The sequence below is a fragment of the Aythya fuligula genome, chromosome 3, assembly GCF_009819795.1.
Source record: "Aythya fuligula isolate bAytFul2 chromosome 3, bAytFul2.pri, whole genome shotgun sequence".
Lineage (NCBI taxonomy): Eukaryota > Metazoa > Chordata > Aves > Anseriformes > Anatidae > Aythya > Aythya fuligula.
Genome location: NC_045561.1, coordinates 36602649 through 36626687, shown reverse-complemented (window position 1 = coordinate 36626687; position 24039 = coordinate 36602649). Strand labels below are relative to the sequence as shown.

General features: G+C 43.7%; 1 protein-coding gene across 1 annotated transcript in view; it reads left to right on the top strand.

Annotated features, from left to right (window-relative positions):
• The window catches only part of TTC7A (tetratricopeptide repeat domain 7A), a 158289-nt gene that overhangs the window by 38214 nt on the left and 96036 nt on the right, over positions 1–24039 (top strand). Inside the window, exons 10-11 of the mRNA XM_032185233.1 lie at positions 11244–11348; positions 22451–22568. Coding sequence (XP_032041124.1) covers positions 11244–11348; positions 22451–22568 — 223 coding nt within the window. The remainder of the gene's footprint in view (positions 1–11243; positions 11349–22450; positions 22569–24039) is intronic.

The following is a 24039-nucleotide window of genomic DNA, read 5'->3' as shown; positions in this document are numbered from 1 at the left end:
TCAAACTAAAGGACTCTGAAAGGGCACACTTTCCTCTGGCAGAATGTGTCTCGCTTACCATTTTCAGTGTGTGGAGACGTGTTTTGTGGTGGTAGGTCCCACCAAATAACTTATGTAGAAGGACCGTGTTCACATTTGATTGTTCTTCGTGATGAGGTATTGTGTACTTATCTTCCCATGTAGTGCTTGCTCTTCATTATTAAGGAGAAAACATACTTTGTGTATGGCTGTGGATTGAAAAGTGTTATATAGCTGTCCATACTATACAGATTCAACATAAATATGTGTAGCATAAGAAAGATACTGATGTCTCAAACTGTCAGCAATTCTGTGTCTTTGGGCAGTTGACTTAACCTCTCTCTAAGCTGTGATTCTCCATCAGATCCTAGGAAATGTTTGTGCTTTTTCATAGACAGCTTGTGAAGATTTGTATTTTTGAAGTGCTTTAATCTTGGTACAGCAGATAATGTAGAAAAACAAAGGATATGTGAATGCATGCGGTTGTGTTTTAACACCATTTTTTAAAATTAATACAGTATTTGTGAAAGTTCTCAGTAGACCACTGAGATGCCTGAAGTCTAGTTGCAAAAGATAGCTGAGCTTTTCTTTATTAGGCTTAAAAGAGGAGACTTCCCGCAGGAAAAGTAGATGATAAATTTAGCTTGTTCATGGTGGGGATCCCCACCTACATCTTTTAGGAGCTGTGAGCAGATTAAAGCTGTAGCAGACTGCCTACAGCATGGTCCTATATTCTGTGACCATGGAGTGTAGGGGGTCCGAGTAAAATTAGACAGAGATCACCAACCATTTATCATCAGTTAAATGATGACCACTATTGGCCTTTTATGGCTATAACTTGAACTGGAAACTGGCTTTGGGGTGAAAGCTCGAGATGAATAAGCAGTGTTAAGCTTTTGTAAAGAAGTTGTCCTCCTGTGGTGTGTAAGTGGCAGTAAAGCTCAGATGATGTCTGAAGGTGTTCCTTTATTTTTATGAGCACAAAGCCTTATACAGAAGACTGTTTTTGGGTGCTATATGTTAAGAAAATAGCAGACCAACAATAGAGTCTAGTAAAGATCATCAAGGATGGCTAAGGGCTACGGTGCCCTTATATGTAAGATGGTGCCACTTATATTTAAGCATAGTAAATAGGACTCTGGAAAGACCAGCAAAAAAAAAAAAAAAGTTCCCATAAAGGTTGGGAATGGGGTTTGAAGAGAAAGAAATGTTCAAGAGCTGTTGCAAAGAAGAAGGGTTTCCTCTTGTCTGTGGTGGGTAGGACAAGACATAATGTCTTCCAGTTGCAGCAACCCAAGTTTATGTTTCCAATTAGGAGGCAAAAAAAAAAAAAAAGGAAAAAAAAAAAGGATATCAGTATGCTGGAAAAAGGACTGCCTGTGGAGATTCGTGTAGAGCTTGCGTCACTGGGGATCTGTGGAACACCACGGACAAATACCAGTCAGCCACGACCACGTTGTAAGGCACTGGAGCTGGACTTGGTGGGACCCAGCAAGCTCTGAGTCTGTACTGGGACTCCACAGTTATCTCATAAATCAGCTCGGTCTGTTATAAGCAGAAGGAGACATCAAAACTCTGATAAAGTATATTAGGTAAAAGAACAGTGGGGGGCTGGAGGGAAATGTCTAATGGGAGGGAGGCTGACAGATTCCTGTAGGAGTTCAGTATAAGCATTTCAAAATCCAATTCCAGATATGAAAACAATGGCTGGACTCTCAGTTATGTATAGGGAAACCCGAAGCAGCTGGAAGAATACTTGAACAGTGAGCCTGTTGCCTTGGTGCTAATACCTCACGCTGGCCTATGTCAGGTGAGGGCTTTAAAAATCGGGCCCAGCTCCCCTTGGCATTCAGCTGGAGTTAGCACGTAGCTGCCCTCCCTGCCTTTGCAAATCCTCCAGATACCTGATCCCTTGATATTCAGGGCAACAATGACTACATAGGCAGCGATGGGAGGTACAGTAGCTTCCCATAAATTCATTTCACTTGTCCGGAAGGTTTAGTGGCTTTACAGGTTGTGTAACCTGTTACTTGACAGCAAATCATGATGTAACCCTGGTAAAATCTAGAACTGCTTCCCAGCAGATTAGCTGCTGATGGTTGGCAGTGTATCCAGAGTAACTGGGGTTCGATCTTAAGTTAGAATGGAAGAGAGAAATAGGGCACCATCTTTACCTTCTAACAATTTCCATGAGAAATCTGTCCTCCTTAAGTGTATATGTATCTCTTCAGCTTCCCCTAGAGGTTATTGTATATTTGGTACTTAAAAATGAGCAACATGAGTATCTGTATCTCTACAACTGTCCCAACTTTTAAGATCTTCAAGTATGTCATGTATTTGAAATATTTAGAAGGTAAAATGGCCTGATCTCGTCTGTTTTTGTCAAAGCTCTAAATGTTCTGTGCCTTATATGGGGCAGTGAGGATTCCCTTACCCAACAATCCCATCTGTGCAGCATTTCACTTCTAATCCCAAAGTATTCCCTGAGGATTCCTGTCATACACTCTGCAATGCGTCATCTCGCTAATGGGAGATGTGGCATACATTTTTATACTGATAGCAGGACAGCGTTCATTTAAATGGAAGTGCTCCAGTGCAGCAGGAGGAACTGATGAGAAAAGAGTGTGGTTTGTCTAGACTGCAGATTGCAGAGCACGCTTGAGCTTTTATAGGTAGAAGATCTGTTTTCACCTGTCTCAGTTGCAGCCAATTCCTGATCTCATTTCTTGGTAACGAAATCTTGCATCCTGCGGTGTTACTTCTTCTGCAGTACAGCAAATCATGCTCATAAATCTTGGGTATGACAGGAACACTCTATCAACCTGTAAATGCTAGAAACTTGGTCTTGTTATTTTAAAATATTTTTAGGAATGGCAAACTCTGACCTTCTTAAAGTGCTGTAAAAGCCTATCTTGTCCTCTGTTCTGTGTTGCATTTGATTAGTGTTGCTTTTATTTTGTATATTGATCTCTTTCGGATTAAGTCAGAATTTAACATAAACTATTTTCTTCCTCTGCCAGCCAAAAAATTGCCAAATGGTGGCTGTCATTTTTCTCAAGTGATCACTCTGAATGTCAAGTCAACCAGCTAGGCTCATTACTGTGTGTATGCTTGAGTTTACACATTATTTTTAAACGGATGTGTCTTAGCAAAAATAGGCACACTGCTTCAGAAAGTCCTTAGGGCAAGCAGGGCCTTAGGGATTCATAAAACAGTGAATGAGAAAGCTCAGAGAAGCGTGACCTTCCTATTCTTCTATCCACTTAAAACACCAGAAGTAATGGAGTGACAGCAATTTAACTTGTGCTCTCATCACGCAAGATGCCAAGAAGATGGTATGGTCTGGTTGTTGTTTTTTGTTTGTTTGGTTTTTAACCTATTCTTGGGGATGCATGTGTACTGAATTGTTTGTTTTCTGAATGAAGGGAGGGTGTTTATTTAAATGGTTGAAGTCCATCCTAAAATGTGAAAGACTTTGTAGACAATTTTAGAAGAAATTTAGGTGAAATGCTGGGAAAGCATAGACAGTGGCATTAAGACATGCCTGCTGTAGGAAGAGAGTAGTGGGAGATGTCCTGTGTCACCGTGTGTCATTCTGGATAGGCAGGAGAAGTTTACGTTGGCCTGATGCAGAACACCTGTTCTTCTGCACTGGTACTAGAAAACTGGATGCTGAACGCCGCGCAGATGCTTTGAGTTGTTTCTGCTGGTCATCACCTTCACCATTTGGTAGTACGACAGCCAGAGGCTGAGCGGGCACGGCAGCTCCCTGTCTGCCATGCACAGACAGGCTGGAGCCTGAGTGGCAGTGGTGTGCGAGCCGGATGCCATCTGGCAGCGTCCTCGGGCTATGGGATGAGCCACTGCCCTGCTGCCAGGCCGAAATGAGTGCAGTAGGTTGCATCTGCTGGTCTCAAGACTTTGGAAAAGTAGAAGTGACCTGTATTGAGCAGGATTAGAGGGAGGGAAAGGAGCAGATCTTTATTTATGATGTAGGAGACTGTGTGAAGGATGGCTGGTTGGGGCAGACCACCTCTGCTGCTGCTGCTTTTCAGCTGAGCAGTTTGCACTGGAAGTGGTGGAGAAGACCAGCACGCAGCGGTCCTGCAGGCTGGGGCAGCTCTGCCGAGGTACCTGCAGGTGGAAGCAAAATGATCACAGTGTCTAGGTGATGTATTGCAGGCACGAGGGATGTGAAATAGGGTCTGCGTGTACTTGCAGGCATTTCCCTGGCCTCAGACCAGTTGGATCAGTTACATGCTCCCTTTTTCAGATCCCTGTCCCCTTGAACACTTAACTGGCCCATGTCGGGCCCAGCCTGGGGGCCTCAAAGCATCACCAGAGCTCTTTGGGATTAGAGACTCAGAAGTGCATGGGGTTGGACTCTGGCTTAGGTCAACAGGATCTGCGTCTCGAGTGTCTTTTTACCTGAGATACGGCCAAAGGGTAATATAAACTGATAAACAATGGGCCTTGTACAGGCACGTGTAAAGCAATGCTTATATGGCTCTTCCAACTAACAATCCAAGGAGATGAGATTTGTATTTAATGACAGCGAGGTGCTGTTTTCCTGAGGGTGGTGAGGGAGGATTTGCCAGAGATGGCTGTGGAATTGTGAACGATGAGGGTACTTGGCCTGCAGGTTTGGGGCTCACCAACAGAGCCAGTCAGCCTGCAGCAGTCTCACATTGTTCCTGTCCAGTGGATAGCTGTTGTTATGAGTGTATTCAGTACATAAAATCATTTTTGTGCTCAAATTTAATATTTCTGCTCTATTTTTTTTTACTGTGTTAAAAGCTGTTGGGTTGCTTGTATTTCCTGACTAGAGGGGCGAGGAGTCATACAGTCTCCGGCCAGCTGAGGAAGTAATCTGCCCTTACCCCTCACCCCTGTGCTCATTAAGGGGATGAGGAGCAGCAAGATGTGCGTAAGGGAAGGGGTCTGGAGCAGGTGAACGGGCAGTGGGAAGAGACTGGAGCTGGAAGCAGTTACCTGGAGGCAAGGGCTGTGCTCAGCAGGCCTTGTGCTGGGGTTGCTGATGGAGGTGATGTGTTCCTGGGGTGCCCGGTGCTCAGCTGTCCAGCCACCCTCACCCAGGGTTTGCAGAACACCGTCACCCCAGTGCTTGCCTTTAGGACAGCAAATGCTGGTCCTGCCCAGCCCCTGCTAGCCTGTGCTGAGGACACCCCAGGGACAGTGGCCAATGTTACTGTATAAATAAGAATGGCTGGCCGTAGGGGGATTTATTCTCCGAGGGTGGTACCTTGCAAAGCCAGGCAGATAAATCTGCTTTCAGCTACACAAAATGCTCCTGTCTCCTTTCAGCCTTCCTGTGTTTGTTCATCTTCAAGGCAAAGAGGAAGAAAGAGTCACACTTGTCTACCTGAGTGATTTTCTTAATCACGTAACACTTCAGGAGGTGTCTGGTGCTATACAAAGGGAAATAATCGCATCCTCCGTGGCATCTGTCATTCAGCTGCTTTTCTGAGGGAGCAGGCTGCAGCTCTCGCAGAGCCAATCGTGCAGTGTCACTGCGTTCCCCTTGGCTGCTCAGCAGTGGAGATAATGCAGCCCTGCCCAGGGCTGGTGCTGGCAGCATTTTTAGGGTTTTGAAACCAGCCTTAGACAGACGTGCACTTTGATTTTCAAGCCTTTTGCAAGTTGCTGATACGCACTGGTCATAGCCAAATAATGTCAGGCTAATGTCTGAGCTGCTCCTATCTGTGTTGCACCCAAAAAAGGAATGCTGCCACTTATTTAAAACAGTGCAGCAAAAGCAGATGTCTGTAATAGCTTCAAGGAGCTTCAAGTTTGACTCAGCCATGCCTGTAATGCCGATATACAGCTTTCCAGAAGGTTAGGAGGAAAGTTATAAATACATTCGATACATAATTCTGCAGCAACAGCAGACGAATTTTATGATTTAGGCTGTTCCTTCTGTTGGTTTCCTTGCAAAAGCTTAGGCTGGTTGCTAAGCAACTGGCATTTAAAAAAAAAAAAAAAGGAACATTTCTTTTTGCATTGCAGGCAGGAACCTTGGGAGCAGCAGAGGCCTCGGCTGGCTCCTTAAATAGCATTGCTGGGGAATGAAAGTTAAAATATTGAACAGTCATTGGGTAAAGATCCTGTTACAAAGGTCAGCCAGCTAGGGGTTATTCCGTAGTTTGGTTTCTTTTGGTGCAAAAGGGAGATGAGAAGGGCGTGTGTGTGCTGTAGATGGTGCTAAAAATGGAAAGCTTCCTGCCTGAGGAGCAGAATACCTGGGTGGGCTGTAGAGCTGCCTTCAGGCTTAACTCTCTTTTCTTGACAGAAAGTGTGAAGGGTGGTGTTTGTCACATTAGCATGGGCAAAGTCATGCTTTTAAATCCCAGAATGTAAGAGGTACTCCTAAAAGTGAGTGTTTGAAGCTGCCTTACTGCAGTGCTCTGATTTGCTAAGCACAGGGTAAAAGAAAAGGGGAGCAGCAGTCCCTATGTTGAGAGAAGTGAATGTCTTAAGAGAATAATATCCATGCTGAGGGATTCACAGAAATGTAGAAATTCAGTGAACAGCTAATTCCTGACTTCTCAATTGCTGGCTCCCTCTAATGTCATCTTCCCTTGCTGGTTCAAGGTCACTTACAGCTAAATGGCTGTGAATCCCAGGATACCAGGAATACTTATTCGTGTGTGTTGAAAGATTCCTGCCACACGCACAGACACAATCCCTTTGAGATGGTGCAGCTTTTAAGATCAGGCAGGATGATGCTCGAAGACAGGCAATGCTACTTGGGGGGATTTGTCTGTACTGGACTGCCAGGTGACTTGGGAGGGAGGCTGTCTACCAAGACCACCACCTTGAGGAACGTTTTCCCTCTGGCTGAAAGCAAAAAAAAGTAGAAAGGTTTTTGGAACCTATGCAAGAGAAGAGCAACTGTGTATGGTGTGTCAGGTCTGCTTGGCACAATTTGCTGTCTAGAAATTCTTCCTTTTACTTACATTTATGGTCTCTTTATCTTCTAAGTGTGAAATGAATTCTCTGCCATCCTCCTTTCCTTGCTTCGCTGTGGTAGGAGAGGAAAGAATGATAAATAGTATTGGAGTGCACTCGAGATTTTGCCATCCATTTAGGTAAATGCACTAATGGTGCAAAATCTCTCATCTCTCGAGTCTTTTGGAAAAGTTAAGAAAGAAAACTAACAGTGACCTGTTCCTCATTCTACGTGTATACCGGTCATGTGCAAATGTTGTTCAGGAATATGCTTGTGTCATTCATTGTGAAGTTAGCAAATGGGGAAGGAGAGCTGTGGTTAGTATTTGGTTAGAAGTTTTTCTTTGTTTTACAGGATTCAAAACCATGACAACTTTAACTACTTAGGGAGAGGTGTCTTCTCCATCTTTCTTCCCAGTAGCTTCCTTACGATTCCTCACTGCAGGTTGAGAGGTGCCGCCCGTGTATTGAGTGCAGCACACAGAGCCCTTTCAGCCTGTCCTGAAAGCAGCCTTTTGTGAGTGTTGCTCACTGCTTCCCAGCACCTGTCTTTACTCATTTTCTTTTCAGAAATTATTACAGAGCACACTTGTGAACTCAGCAGAAGGAAAATAGTGTATGCAAGTAGATTAGGTGAAAAAAAAATTAACAGAGAACAGATTTGTTAAATATTGGACTTAAACATGCAACAGTAGTGCCACGTGCTTCACCTGTCCCCACTGCAAAAATAACAAAGCTGTTGTGTGAAAGATGGAGATGTCCAATTCAGGTAAGAGAGGTTCTGTAGTCCTTTACACTTTTTTTTTGTATGTGTTTTGTCCCTTAAGGCTGTGTTTTCACTCTGTATCCTGATTTGAGTTCTGTGCCTTGCTTGTCATAACAAAAAGGAGAATTGTCATGAATCTCCTTAAATCTGATGAGGATCCTAAGGCTGAGAACTCAGATCTCCCATTTAAAAAAGCTGGAACCCCCCACGAGGCAGCTGTTGGCAAGCTTGCCGTTTCTTTAAGCTATGTCTTTTCAATGAGTTCCTCTGTTTTAGGGAGACTCACAAGCCTTTTTTCCCAGAGAGAGTCCAAATGAGGCCCAGAGGCAAATTGTTTTGTTTTGTTTTCTGAAATCCTTGAGAACTGGTTCTAGTGCAGTTGTTATAATCCAACAATTAGAGATCTAAACAGAAAGAACTTAAACCCTGGCCTGAGATTTGATGTGAGCTGTACTGAAACTCCAAATTATGAGCAGGAAGCATGCAGTCACTTGGAGTTCAAGCTCTGCTCTTCTCAAATCATGCCTCACCAATAAATCTAATTATTATTGCCTTGCAGTGAGTCTCACAAACAATGCACTTGGCTGCCTGGTCCACCCACGCTAAGTGAAAGAATATGTGCATTTTAATTATCAGATTATTTCAGTGTTACACAAACACTGTTTCATATTAAATATTTTTACAAACCAATGACATCTGTATTCAATACAGGGTGGGTGATGTTTGTTCCCTGCCAATTAATGCCTGTAATGAATATCTGTGTTACACCTTGGTATGTATATTTCTCACCAGTGTCCCCTAAACCAAGTAACAGTGGGAGTGAGATGTTATTCTTCCTGTAGTCATTCCTTGGCCACCATTTTCATCTATATATAATTTCTGCTGAGTAAAGTTTTCAAGGTGCGATTTTATAGATCTCTTGAATTTTAAAAATGCAGCTGGGGAGGAAGGCTTCATGTTGCCATGTTTCTAAAACCATTTCTGCTGTACACGTTTAATTGCAAACTTTATAAACTTGCCTAAAGTAACGTAACTTCGTAGATGTTTTGAGAGCAGCATGGAAGGTATAGCTTTGACTTGGTCAATTAGTGTTCAGAAGCTCCTCAGCACATGCAGTCAAGTGGCTCTACGAAGGAGAGGAATTTGGGCATGGCCACAAGGTGGGTTTCTCTGCTGTGCTGCATTCAGTAGTGGCTGCTTTGTCCTTGCCCCCCAACAGTCTCGTGGCTGCGGCCCAACTTTGAGCAGGCGTCTCGCTGCTCTGACCTGTACTCGCACCAGCTGTGATCGCCAGCAGTGCTGCAGCAGCCCCAGGTGCCTCCTGCTCCCTCCTGTGGGGAACAGAATCCCCCCCCATCGATCTGTCCACATCTTCTCAAAGCAGTGACACAGGACAGAAGGTGGTCTTGTATATGCCTGGCCTTTTCATTTTACTTTTGTATGCTAGGATAACAAGGGCTGGAGGTGTTCAGCTGCATATACGCTGCCTGGTAAAGTGCATGTGGTCCTCTGGTACTGCTTGGGTTTCTCTAGTCTGCAACACGTGTGGGCCAGAACAGAGGGCAGGAAGATGATGTGCCAGGTTAGGACACCTACATGCTTATGCTAGCGCTTAAAGCACATTGAGTGGTGGCACTGGGAATACCAGCTCCCTGCAGCACAGGCAGCCTTCTGTAAAGGAGGAAAAAGAAGCCATTAAAACCTGAGACATTACTTGTTCTAAACAAATAGGTGTCAAGAAGGTTCATTCAGAGGGATGCGAGTCATCTAGTAACAGCAGAGCGCAGTGATGCGTTTCTTGCTCTGCTTCAGGATGGAATTACCCAAGCCTTTATTTCTGAGCGGGGCGAGGTACAGGTTAAGCTCCCATCTCTGTTCCCAGACAGGCATCTTCCTGGCTTCGGACCAGCAGCTGAATGATGTGTTTGGAATTGTAACAGAGCAAAATTTCATTACTTGTATTGATGATATCTGATGCTCCGCATTGGTGGGAGCAGTCTGGAGAATGTAGGGCAAGCTGTTGCTCTTTTTTAGGCTGTGTTATTTAGGTTACATAGCAGGTACTCAAGGTTTTCAAGCAGGAAGCTTTGCCTTGTGCTGCTGCAGAGCCTGTGTGTTCTCTTAAAAAGCTCATCTTTGCCTTGTCATGTGCAGGGCTGCTGTGCATTGCTTTTTCCCCTTTTTCCAGGCTGCCTTCCAAGCCCATTTTTCTCCAGGCTTTGAATCCTCTAGCAAGAACTGGACCTTCAGCTCTGTGGAGAGAGGAGGAGGCAGGCTCAGGCAGCCTGCTGCGGCGGGAGGGAGGGGAAGTGCTGATGGCCTGTGGGAGTGTGAAACCGTCCTGCGGGGCTGCCAGCTGCGTGGTGTTAGTGTGTGCTCACAGGAGCTGCAGTGAGGAGGGCCCTCGTGGGCCAGGACCTGATAGGAATGGTTGTTAGATAGGCTCTGTGAGCTTATATCGGTGTGTTTACTGCCCTCCTGGGATATAGAGAGGTCGTGGCTGCGCAACATGCTGCTGGGGGTGCATACGAGTGAGAGGCCTGTGTGCCTCTCGGCTGGGAGAAGTGGGGCTTTGAGGGGCTCTGGGTCGTGTATGAGGAGAGTTGGAAGCTTCAAAGAAACTGGTTCAGGTGGGTTAGGGTGGGCTAGGAAACTGGCAGGGCTGCCCAAGCCTTCCTTGTCACCAGCATCTCACACCAGAGCATTCCTCATTCCCCATTAAACTGCTGAAATGCAGCCGCCATGAATGGCACTGCTGTAAAAAGCAGTGTTTGTAGAGCACGTGGAATATCCAAAAGGCCGTGTAACGGCTGAGCTTAATGAACACCATTTATTAATGGTAACCTTACACCAGGAAGAGCTCTGTGGGCTTTCTGTCTGCCACATGCTTCTCAGACCCCCCTCTGCACAGCGCGTGCGCAGCTCTGCAGCTGCCTGCCCCACCATTTGCATGGTGGGATCCCACTTCGGTTCTTGTACATTCGGACCTGGAGAAGACAAAAAACAGCCTACAGAACAGATCACTTTAGCTACACAAACCTCTGTCTGACAGGTTTTTTTAGTTGGTCTAAAATGTAACGTACAAAAGGATAACCTCTTTGTGATCTCCTCTGGCTTACTGGAAGATGGCTGCATGCAAGGGGAACTATATGGCAGAGTTGCTGTGAGTTGGAAGGGCAGAGTTAAAATAACCAGCGTGTTGATAGCTGAAGAAGACTGTTTCTTGTAAAGTGCACAGCCAGGGACGGTTCTTCAGCATACTTCTTCTGAGCGTGGGAAGCATGTGTTTGTGTGCACATGTGTGTCTGTGTGTGTGGAGGTGGGAGTAAAGTTGCTAACTTGTTGCTGACATGATTTTTTTTTTTTGTAATTTCATATCACTGTTTTGTACATTTCACTGAAATACCTTGCTTGGGCTCTTAACAGCATTGTCTAATCAGCCTTTTTTTTTTTTTTCCTTTCCTGCTCTGTCTCCCCTTCCTCTCTCCAGTCAGCATATGCTGTATCAGTGCTCAAAGAGTGTGCTAAACTGCGACCAGCAGATCCCACCGTTCCTCTTCTGGCTGCCAAGGTCTGCATTGGGTCACTGCACTGGGTAAGCAAGCTGATGCAATTTTTATTATGTAATGTATTCAATGCTGCAGTGACAGTACCATAGGGTAGTTGCAGTGAGAAAGGAAATCCCTGTTTAAAATCACATATGCGTGCACGTTTAAAAGAAAATAAAAATCCCAAAAAGAAATACTGCAGTAAGTCACTGAAATGAGCTTTGCTGGCCTGTTATAAAAAGGAGGAGGGGAAACAAACATAATGGTTGTTCTGGGGACTGCCTTTTCAAGTGAGTATCCAGAGTTGAATCTGCCACCCTGGTAGCCTCTGAAAGACAAAAGTTAATAAGTTGGTCTGGCCCTTAGATTGCTAGATATTTGAGGTCTGCTGGATGACTCAATCTTTTGTTCTTGAAGTTCCTGTGTCAGTGTTTTCTGTTCTGGATGTGTTAATGTATGCCCCATTCAGAAGCGGAGTGGGAGTGGAAGTCTGTGCCTGTGAAATTCTGATTATCCCAAGGAGAAGAAACATCTGTCAGTCTTTTACTGCTTGGTTTAATTAATTGAATGGCAGCCTGCTGTTTTCACCTATCCTCACCACGAGGTGTCCCTACAGTCAGTGAAGGATTATAATTGCTAATACCAGTAAAACAAAGCTACAAGAAAGGAAAGCATGAAAGAAAATACCAGAAGAACCTGCTCGGGTTTTGGTGACAAGATGTTCTACCTCTTCCCCAGGCCTCTACAATCCCTTTCTGGTAAAAATTGGTAGTGAGCTGAACTTAATTGAGTTGTGTCAGTTCAGGGCCTCTGTGAGGGCACCTGGTTATATATGTTTTTGAATGAACTATACTGCTCAAACTGTAATGGTTGAACTCATGTGAGTCAGCAAAAACTAGAAAGCATCTTGTTCGAGGAAAAAATCTTTCAGGTCTGAGGGCCTTGAGGGAATCCTTGATACCTAACTTACAGAGCAATTTAGCTCTCTTTTATCCTTAGCTCAGTATGTAAATTTTGAGGGCTGAATGTTATTCAGTGACATAAAATATTCACGATGTAAAACAACATTCACAGTAAAGCAAATGCATTTTTCTTCTGATTCTTGGAGATTTTAAAACAGTATGTAAGCTGGACATTACAGCTGTGCTGAAGACTCATTAACATGTCTGAGGTTTTCAGAGCAAAATCAAGCTGTTATTAGCCTAAAAAAGTAATTATATTGATTTTTTTTCCTCTGTATAGCCTCTGAAGTTAGAGTTGCTTCATGGGCTAAATTCGTGCATTCCTGTAGAGCCATACTAGGGGACCTGCAGCCTGACATCTTCCTCTAGCAATTCTGCTGTCTCAGTGCTTGTCAGGAGGAAAAAAAGCCAGCAGAACAGACATGAAATTTAAGGGAAATCTTTCTGAGATCAGAGTAGGTTTTACTTAGGAGACAACTTTAATATGGGAGATGAACTTGGCATCTCTGTACTACAAGTGATTATTCTACTCTTCTGCCTTCCTGCTCTGTGAACACAGATCCAACAAGGTGGGAAGGAAAGCCAACAAGTGCTAGGAAAGCCAAAGTTCACCTGTAGTTGAGTCTGGTCCCCGTTCATATGGACCAAATCAGCTGGAGAAGTGGGCCAACACTTCTTAATAAGTTCAACAAAAGGAAATGCAAAGTCCTGCACTTGGGGAGGAATAATCACGTACTGGCGTGCCAACTAACTGGAAAGTGGCTTTGCAGAAAAGGACCAGAGGTTGCCCAGAAAGGCTGTGGAATCTCCTTCTCTGGAGATATTCAAAACCTGCCTGGATGCCATCCTGTGTGATATGCTCTGGGTAACCCTGCTTGGCAGGCGAGTTGGCTTGGATGATCTCCAGAAGTCCCTTCCAACCTCAACCATTCTGTGACTTGGGGGTTCTGCTAGACAGGCAGAACATGAATCAGCAGTGTGCCTTTGTGATGAAGACCACCAGCATCTTGGGCTGCATTAGGAAGACAATACTGCTGGCAGGTTGAAGGAAGTGATCCTCCCTTTTACCGAGCCCTGGTGAGACTGCATCTGAAGTCCAGTTCTGGGATCCCCAGTACAGGATGCACAAAGACATGCTGGAGTCCAGTGAAAGGCCACAAAAATGACTTCTCACAAAGGGACTGGAGCACTTGAGATGTAAGGAGAAACTGAGAGAGTGGGAGTGTTCCACCTTGAGAATGGGGCTCTGGAGGATCTTATTTATCAAAGTATATAATACGTGATGAGGGGAGAGAGAGTAAAGATGATAGATTCTTCTTAGTGGTACCAAGTGACAGGATGAGTGTTTGGACTACAGGAAATTTGATCTATGCTTTTTTTTTTTTTTATTATTTACTTATTTTTACTGTGAAGGTGCCCAGACAGTGAAACAGGTTGCTCAGAGAGATTGTGGAGTCTCCATACCTGGAGATACTCAGAACTTAAAAATAGTTTCTGAGGTTCAGTTGTTTAACCCTGTTTTGAGAAGGGGAATGAATGCACCTTGTAAGGCTCTGTGCTAGAATCAAGATCCCTAGGATGATCTGTTTAACAGGAGCAGTGCCTTTTAGGGAAGACACTCTACCAGACACTGGGTCACAGGTGTTTGTTGAGGTGAAAGGACCAGGTTTCTGTAATGCAAGAATAGAAATGTCAGGCTCCTTCTCTTTCGTGTGTTACCCTGGTGTTCATGCAGCTCTCACTAGTGAAGACTAAATTTCAAGTGGTGCCATTGAAATCTGCCAGCTGTGAGGAAAGAGGAGTTGGATGTCCAGTTATGAGCCCAAACTGAAGATGCTGCTATGGCAGGGAATGAGCAAAGGCAGAATTTGTCCTCCTCATTGTTGCCTCTCAACATTTCTTTGGATTCACAGCTGACACATAAAGAATACTTTGCTATAAGGGCATTGAGGAAAGGTGAGACTGCAACAATCACATCTCCATCCTCAGGAAGTTTGGTATCTCTAGATTTCTCATATGTGACAAAAGTGTAAAAGCAACAGTCTAACCCTAATAGCAGAAGAAAGAAGGGAGAAGTGAGCTGGTTTTTAACTATTTCAGAGTTGTTTTTTTTTGTTTGTTTGTTTTGTTTTTTTCCCCTGTCACTGCTGCTTTTTCATTGTGATTACGTGAAACATTTCTCGGTGTTTTTGCATCAGAACCAGGTTGCAGTCTGAAATACAAACATAATTTCACAAGATGGTAATCTAGAGTATAGCCTGTGGGTATCTAGAGCATAGCCATATGAACTAAAAACAAATAATATTCTCCTCCCCTCTTCCTTTCACTCAGTGGCCTATGCTATACCCTGATACCAAACCTTAGTGATCCCACAGAATAGTTTTAATTAAGGGGAGTCAGAGAGAAAGCTGAGTATCTTTTAAAAGAACTGAAATGATAGGTTTCCACATTTTGCAGTTAAAGGGATGCTTCTGATATTACTGGCAAACTCCTCTGCCTAATAAAGACCTTCCTGCTTAGCAGAGCTGGTTTTCTAAATGTCATCTTTGCAGTAATTATTTGCATTTAAATTACATGGCAATCAAAACAGAATTGAATCATTTAAACTGGAAGTGAACAAGTTGATCAATGCCAGTATAAATAGAAAGAAGGGTAGGCATGGCACTGGAACAGTCTAATGGACAAATATTAACAGTTACAAATACTCAAATGCATCTTGCTTTTCAGAACATATACTTTCCAACTGAAAAATTAATTGTTTTATATTTGTGTACTTGATTGCTAGGTAGGCAGGAAAAGGATGAAATCAGATCGCTGTTTATACACATGAAACAGCTACTTAATATATTGATATGTCCTGGATCTGCCTATTATGTGCTTTTGGTGCAGTAGTGTATTCAGATTGTTTATAGTCCATGGACAAGCAGTAGTTTAGTCTTATTTCAGTTACTAGCAATAAAAGAAACCACTAACATCGTTTCTGCTGCTGCATAATTGCAGAATGTCATGAGGAACACAGAGCAGTTTCTTTCCTGATTAATCTAATGGTCATTTAACTCATTTTGCCGTCTCTGTACATGGTATCTCCGCACACATAAAGAACCAGAAAAAAACTAATAGCATTGTACCACAGTGATTTACAATGTTGAGAGTGCCCAGATCACATCTAGGAAATAATCTCTCAGTGCAAAACAAATCAAAGCAGAAACGTGTGTGTGCGTGTGTTCATACTGGGCCATGCAAATCAATACGTAGCAGAGCCTGATGTGGAAAATAGTTGAATGTCCTCCGCTTCTGTTGTGACAGTATGGCCAGATTATTAGCTGATGTAAATAGGGCCTGCTCCATGGCCATATTACTGGCACCATGCTGGCCTACACCAGCAGATGCTCTGCCCGCTCGGCCACTAGCTTCCAGGCTTTGGCCTGCATTGAGCAGCTGAGTGAAGTAAGGAATATTTTGGTTGCTGTTTTCAGAATTACCATTTTTCGCAAATTGTAGAGAAAAAGAAAAAAAAGGCAGACTGAACAGCAAATCCAAACATCATTAGTTCCAAAGCTTATGCCAGTTGTCTTAGAGGACTAGAGAAGCTCCAGCACAGTGTACCTGTACAGACCATGCTTGTCTGGCCAAGATGCAGTTAGACCCATACTTAACAAAGCTCATGACACATAATTTTCAACAAAGTTGGAACTTTTTTTATTGTATTTAGCACATTACACTGGTGTGTTTTAAAGGTCTTTGTAGTGAGCCCAAAATCACTTTTGAGGCACCATGCTGGCTGGCATTCTGCTTTGCCAGGGTTTCAGCACAAAAGTTTAATGAACTTACATGGGAATGATTATAGCCAGGGAACACAAAGGCCATTTTTTGTTTTGCCAGCTGTCCTTTAGCTTTCCAGAAACCGCTATGAAATTTTGAACTACTGAAGTTCATTGTCATTTTAAATTTTCATAGGAAAGTTGATGTAGCTTAGAGGGGAATGTCCATGCTGCAGTTGTCCTGTCTTGGTCCACTGCCAATTCAGAGTGCCACCTATTAAAAGACTTGCTGCAGTTTCCTCCTTTTAATAGTTATTTTAATAGTACAGTGGTGGTAATTTCACTGTTAATCTAGCTCCCCTAAGACCCTGTTTTGGCAGATGTTCTGGTTTTGGTGTTTTTACAACATCTGCTTAAAGACAAGTGTCAAATGCTGATGTTCTCCATTTTATGAGCCTTACTTAAAGGCCTTGGAGGTTACTAGGATGCTTTCTTGTGTCTTTTACTCCACTGATTTCAATGGAGGCACATTGAGAACTTGGTAAATACACATGGAGACAGATGAATTATAGTCCTAGGATAGGCTCGAATCTTCAAGGACTCTGGTCCAAGAGTAAGAAGACATGAGGCATATTTTTACTATTTTTAGTGACGCACAATTCATACCACAGAAATAAGACTGTAGTGGTAAACTTGTGTGCTGTCACGTGATGTCTGTTATCAGCTAGTATGAACTTCAGGAGGGACTTCATCCCATGGCAAAAATTGCACTGCAAGGTAGTGCTGTACCTCACAACCACTTCCTTCACTCGGTTTGACTTACAGATCCTAGTGTGGGGAGGTGGAGATCATACTATCAGTCAGGGTAAAGGGAGAAGAGAGCAGGGTCAGGCCAGGCCAGACCATGCACGGAGTCTTAAAGAGTGTAAGATGTCCCATGAGGTCAATACGTGATGGGGGGGGAGGTTGGCAGGATGAAGATTTAGAGCTGCATACTTCTGAGGTAACGGCTTATCATTCATTACTTTCACAGACCACTTAATCCAAGAGCGCTTCTCTCTCCTTCTGTCTGTTGTTGACCCTGTCACTACAGATGATAAATGATGTGCATGTGCTCGTACCCAGTCACCTAGGAGCCCTGGAGTTGTGTGGCAGTGCTTAGGTTATACTGTGGTATGAATAACATTGAGAGATCAAATCTAGTCCCATTATCCGAGTTATTCCACCTGCTAAGCAGGCTCTCCGAAGGACTGACATTGCTGTGAGCCAGAGGCTACTGAGGAAGCAGGGAACTGTAAGAAGCTGCTAGAGATTTCCTCCATCTTCTGAAACAGATTCTTGCTGGCATCACGGCTAGTGTTACCGGGGCAATCCCAAGGATTTCAGATGTCAAAGGTGACCAAGAATTTCGCTTCCTATACATTTTCCGTGTGAACAAACCATTTTTGATGCAGTGCAGGAAAAGCCCAAATGTTACTAAGAGCAGAGGCCTGAACTTACATGCTGAATAAATTGTCAGGCTTAGCACTGGTGACACAGATAATGCAGAACAGACCAACAATAGAAAGCATTGTAATTTTTATTTCCTGACATGTGTAACATGATTTATGTTTTATGCTGTAAGCAGCTGTGGGACAAAGGCCTCTCTGTTACACTGCACCTTAATGGACACTCCCTTCATATGCATTGTGCCTCTTTTTCCTCATTTTCCCATTATTTATTGATTTTTTTTTTCCCTCTTCTTTGTATTAGTCTCCATACCTACAGCCCACTATAACAAAAATAAGAAGCCAGTCCACCGAGTTAATATTATTTGCAACTTTGTGTAGATCCCCTTCCCATAGGGTTTGGATCTCTTATGTTCATGGGCATTTCTCAGCCTTGCTGGTGTCCAGACTCCCCAGTTTCACCAACCTTGTCTGCCATCCTAGGCCAGTGTCATTGACGTGTTTCCTGCCTCCTCCCTTGTGCTCCCCCTTTCAGTGCAGTAAGGTGCCATTTCCGTGCTGCTGTACGACATCAACTTGCTTGTCCTCACTTGTTCTAAATCCATGCTGGTGGGAGCTGCAGCACTCATGTGAGGTCCTGGAGGGTGTTGATCCAGTGGGGTAGGGCTGGAGCTCTTCTAAAAACAAGCTGGGTGGTGGCGACAGGCCAGGGGCCTGCACCTGCTGTTTCCCACTCCCTTGTCAGTGTGCCCCCGGGCTTGGCTCGAGCGCTCACCCAAACCTGTGCTCAGATACCAGGGGTAGGGAACAGCCACTCTGTGTTTCAGGGAGAACATCCCTCAGGGTTGTGCAGCTAACAAATGCTCCTTTTTCATCAAAGAAGATGGAGGGGGTGAGAAGGGGGTAAGAAAAAAAAAAAACAAAACACACAATATTACAGTCCCACAATATTACGGTCTTACCAGTGCCTGCTCATGGTTTGGCAGCCTGTTTCTCTCCAGGTGCCATGGGCGTTTTCCTTTCTGGTGTCGAGGAGGGGTTGCCCAACAAGTGCTTCCAAGTGCCTCCTGACAGGTTTATACGGCTTCAGTTCGGATTACAAGAAGTTGCTTTCAGGTTGTTTTTCCCCAAACCCTGCTTCCTGGGCTCTCTTCCATGGAGATCTCAAAAGGTAGAGAACTCTCCCTGAATTGCTTCTTGAGCAAAAGGCTGCAGGGAGAAGTATGTGGAAGAATATAACAGCAAGGGCCCGATTGGAGGTGCACCTCCTTGGAGACTGTTTTTGCTTGCTTCTGAGAGAATAACAAGTAATGATTCTAAAGAAACTGAATTCCAGCTGTTACCAGCTCAAAGAAATCTTTTTTTTCCATAGTTGGCTTCCTCCTTTGAAGCAAACGAACCATTTAGGTTCCCCCGTGTTGAGTCTGGGCTCCTGGCCGTGCATCCAGTGTAGGCATGGCTATCTCTTCCTCGTATACCTTCCACAGCTTAGCTCACTTCTGCGTCCCTTGGGCTTTGCAGCTTCTGGGAGCCCCATGGGGTGAGACTTGCATGCCTGGCACCATGTGGTGAGAGGGGAAAGGGACAGTAGCTTCTGCTCCATAACGTGTGACAGCCTGCCTGGTGGGCCTCCTGGGGACCGAGGCCTTGTTTGGGGGCCTTAAACCTTCCCTTTCCTATTGCTACAGCAAAGTGGAGGCACCTCCTATGCTTTAGGACCCCCATGGGCACAGCTGCGCTGGCAGATCACAGCTCAGGCTGGCTCCTGGGCCCTCACTGAGCAGGGGAGGATTTCTCTCCCCGAACACAGGCCGGTACGGGGCAGTCAGCACAGTGGCTGGCTGATGTGAGCCGAAGGTTTTGCTTTTCACGCCTGCCCAGAATGATTGAAGAGTAGGCAAATTGGAGGAGAGGGGGCAGATGGCAGTCACAGCAGGGCTGGCAGGGGACGTGGCTGAGTGCTGCAAGGAGGAAGAGTAAATGTTCTCAAACAGAACCAGCTGCTGAGCTGTGCTGGGCTTTGCGAGGCCACTCGTTTTCAAAGCAGCCTTCGGCTGCCCCAGGTTTGCACTCATGAAAGTCTTTGTGGCTGGTCAAAGCGCCGTCAGCGTTAGTTTTACCAGAATGGTTGTGCTAGGAGTGCTCCTTCAGCCGTTCTGGAAAGTCGCGTTTTTAATTATTCATACAATAGATTAATCTGGCACTCACAGGTGGCCCTGGGTAACTGGCAGGCAAGAAAGCTGAATGGTGTGCTGCTGATTTATGCAGCGTAGGCCATCAGTCAGGGACTGGAAACACCATCAGGTGACCATTCAGAGAAACAATGGAGCAAAATCTCTCCAATTTTAAATGTCTGCATTTCAACTCCAAACCTTTCATTTAATCTCTTTTTTCATACGCTCTGCCCACTCCTACCCTTGTTCACTAGTCATTAGAATTCCTTGTATAGTTCTTTTCTTCGTCTAATGGAGACTTCTTGGACGAAAGTGTATGTGGGGAGAAGAGGAGAAACAATGAAGAAAGAGTGGGAATATTACTGTTTATGATGGCAAAAGAGGTGCATAATTAAATTTCTGGCTGCAGAGATTTCATGCTTTACATAAAAGTTCCTGAGAGCTGAAGAATTCAGTTATTGTTTCATGTGAAGGTTTTTTGTGCGTTATTTTTTTCTTCCATGCTGAGTCACGGGACATTTTCTTCTTCCATTGTCCTAGGCAGTGGTCCAGAACATGCATCAGTATGTGGCAGGGAAGTCTGTAGGGCAGCTTAGAGGATTAAGTCTCTTGGAACAAACTTCAGTCTTCCTGATGTGATTGGGAGTTTAAAGGGTCTCATTTGAGCATCACTGAAGGTAGCAGAACTATTTCCAATGTTACCAAAAGACTTTGGGTTTTGCCATTAAATCCATCTATGCAATTTTCTTGGTCGCCCCAAGTATGCCTGTGAGGGGGGTTCCCCTATTTCAGTTAGTAGTTTCCAGACTCATAGTTGACTAAGCAATCAGCAGTACTGTAATGCTTCCAAATTTCAGTGAAGGATTGACAAAATACATGTTGGTCATTGGGCTCGCTGGTCTGAAGCTTCAGAAATTTGAAGACTATTGGACTACATCTAATCTGAAGTGCCGTGGCCTCAGGGAGATGCACAAGCGAGGAAAAGACCCAAGCAGTGGAGCTTCGTCACTCTCAGACTTTTCAGCCTTTCTTCATACTTACATTAACAGTGAAGACCTCCTTATGTTTGATATCATCTAATAAATACCAACTTGTCTGTTTATGTAGCTATTAGTTAATGTCATCACCTGAATGCCTGCAAGGGGTGTAACAAGGAGCCCCCTTGACAGGCTAGTATATCAAGTAGATTTTGTTCATAAATAATGTATGAACACAGTGCTGCACAAGGAAATTTTCTGGTCTGCTGTTCCGTTTTTTTGGTTTCCTTACAGGTGACGCCTTTTAGATGTTAAAGAACTGTGAGGTGCTGTAGCCTGACAAAGCTGAGTCTTAAGAGACTGCATTTCAGTTACAACTGCAGTACTTGTACCTAAAACAGTTGGATTCCAAACAAAAAAAAAAAAAAGAAAGATTTTCTCCAGACAGAATAATTCCATCCCAGAAAGTTGGTTGTCTTGTCACAGAAGTTTCTAAAAGTAGGATTTTTTTGGTAGCAGTCTGGTTATTGATTAAAGGTCACGCTGATCATGGCTGACAGGATCTGCAGACTGCCTTGTACACACACGAGATGTTCTTGTAGGCTCTGTATCTTTCAAGCCTTACTTAGAGCTTTTACCCGTACCTCTCTAACCTTGATCTTTTCAGATACGTACAGTCTACAGTTCTTAGTCTTTTTCTGCATGAAGGGTGAGTGATGTTAACGAGAGTTTAAGGTTAGAAATGAGGAACATTGCTCTGCCATAAAAGACTTGAATTATTTTTGGTTAAAAATTCTCATTCACTCTGATTTTAAAGAATCTTTATATTTTTATTAGACTTAGGTCTGCCTCGTCAGTTGGAAAGGAAGGTTGAGGGGAGCACTCTGTACTGCAATAGAAGACACCGTTTTGGAGGTTGATGCCAAGACACAAATGCCACAACATTCACAAATGCTTCTCTTCCCATTAGAATCTGTAGTATAAAATGAGGGCGGTGAGGCCCTGGCACAGGCTGCCCAGAGGAGCTATGGATGCCCCATCCCTGGAAGCTTTCAAGGCCAGGCTGGATGGGGCTTTGGGCAGCCTGGGCTGGTGGGAGGTGTCCCTGCCCATGGCAAGGGAGCGGAATTAGATGGGCTTTAAGGTCCCTTCCAACCCAAACCATACTAGGATTCTGTGATTCTAAAATGCATCTCTAAGGGAACTGTGTCTTTGCAAAATGATACCAAATGTAGCTAGTGCATGCAGCACCAGCTGGTAAGGTAGTACAGCCTTTCAGATCAAATTTGGGTCCTGAATTTGATGCCTCATTGTGGTGGCAGAACTGCAAGTGATAGCTGAACTCAGCTTACAGTGAAGAACTTGCGTGTTTTGTAAAGTTTTAAAAAGAAGTAAAATTTTGCTAGGATTTAAAAGCATTGTACGGCAAACCTAGATAGCCTTTATTTAAAGGAAAATATCTGTTAGACCTCTCAATGTACTGCCAGGATGGTATGTAAGGGGTTAGTCCATTGGTATTTGATTGTGTGATTTCTCTGGAGGGAAACAGAAGTAAGATACTCTCCTTCGTTAAGGTTAAAATGACTGAAAATAGTTTACAGTGGATGCTTAAAACAAGACTAGAACTTTTCAGAAAACTGGGAATTTGTATCAAGGTCTGATAATGTGGCCTTCTATGTTCTCCTTTCTATGAGCTCTTACTGTGGTCTCTGAAGGCCTTGTTATGAGTGGCTGTCAGATCTCTAACTGATATACGTGTAAGGGGATAGCCTTATGAAGCAGGTATAGCAGAAATGCATATAATTGTCAACCTGTCATCTTTTGCAGCTGGAAGAAGGAGAAAGATTTGCTAAAATGGTGATAGACCTGGGTGAAGATGCTGGAGAGTCCCTAGCAAAGGGTTACCTGGCACTGGGTCTTTCATACAGTCTTCAAGCTACTGATGGTGAGTTATCCTGTCTGTGGGAAACTTATTAGAACCTGTGCTTTTAGTGATGGCTGGTCATAGAAAATTGCAAGACAAATTGGGACTGTTCTCTTGCTCAGAGAACTTTTCTTGTGTAGTAACAAAAATCAAGTTTTTAGGTAAAGGAGGAAAATCATCATTATCTAGAAGATGCTAATCTGACTGTAGTCAATGATTCTTGGTGTGCTTTATTTGGATTTTTGCGATACATTTCTTTCACTTATTTGCATAACAAAAAGTTGAACTTTTGATCTATTTTCATATTTTTGTCACCCACTCAGAAATCACATAAAGAAATATAATCCAAGAACTGGAGGCAGAAATGCCTGACTTCAGTTCCTGGCGTGATACTGATTCCCCGCAGATATTCAACCTCTCTGTGATGCAGTTTCTTTCTCTGCTTAGAAGTAAACAAGATAAAAATATCTTTCTCATTGGTACTTATGGATGTTGACTAGATAGAATGTAAGAATTCGATTTTTTCATGTTGACTACTTGGGTTTTGTGTGATTAGACAGTGTGCTTCTGCAGAATCGGTGCTTAGTAGTTTGAAGGGTTGAAAATCCTGGTGTTTAGAAGAGATCTAGATTTGACCTTCTTCATGCTCACAGCTGGGTACAGCTTTGCTTCTTCTATGACTTCTACCAAAGGTAAAAGCCTCCTAACATGATTTCTTTGAATAATGGCTGAGCTAGTTTGTTTCCTAATCAAATCAGCAGTCCACACCACATGCCAGCAATGGCTTTTCTGTCAGATGTGTTCTGGAGTAACAAACTTCTTCCAGCAAATGAGGCTGAAACAAAGCAACAGTGACAGCCTGTATGGTATCATGGAAGTACTATGGTCTTGCAGATTGCACCAAAATTTTGTTAGGCATGTGTTTGAGGAAGCAGCTTGTATATTTCAGCAGTGCAAGTCAGTGTATTTTTTCAGGCACATCTGATCAGGTGGTGTGAGAACTGCTTTCCAGCATGGAGGGCAACATGCAGTGTTGCTCCTTTCAGTTCTCTATTTCTCTGATTCTGAGTAGATTCTCTTAATAAGTTCATATCAAGAAACATATGTCCTTCCTAGCCAGTTTTTGTTTTTTTTTTTTTTTTTTTTTTTTAATATCGTTAAACATTGAGCTCTGCTTAACAGCCTAATTCCTTAGGGCATTTTGCCTAGATTTTGTTTAATCTGTCCCTGAAGCTATACAAGATCCCAGAGACTATTTTCAGAGATAGAAGGGTTTGTGTGCTAACCCCATTACAATCTATTTATTATCCTCTATGGAAAGTAGAAAGTTTCTAAAGAATGGAGTTGTAGAGGCATGTGTTGTGCTCTAAAAATACTTTGGTGCACCAAAACATGAGTTGGAAACTTTTTTTTTCTTCTCAAAGAGATGTCTTCCTTGAGCATTCAAGAGATTAGTTCAGAAGACATAGTAAGGGTCCTTTTTAATATTAAA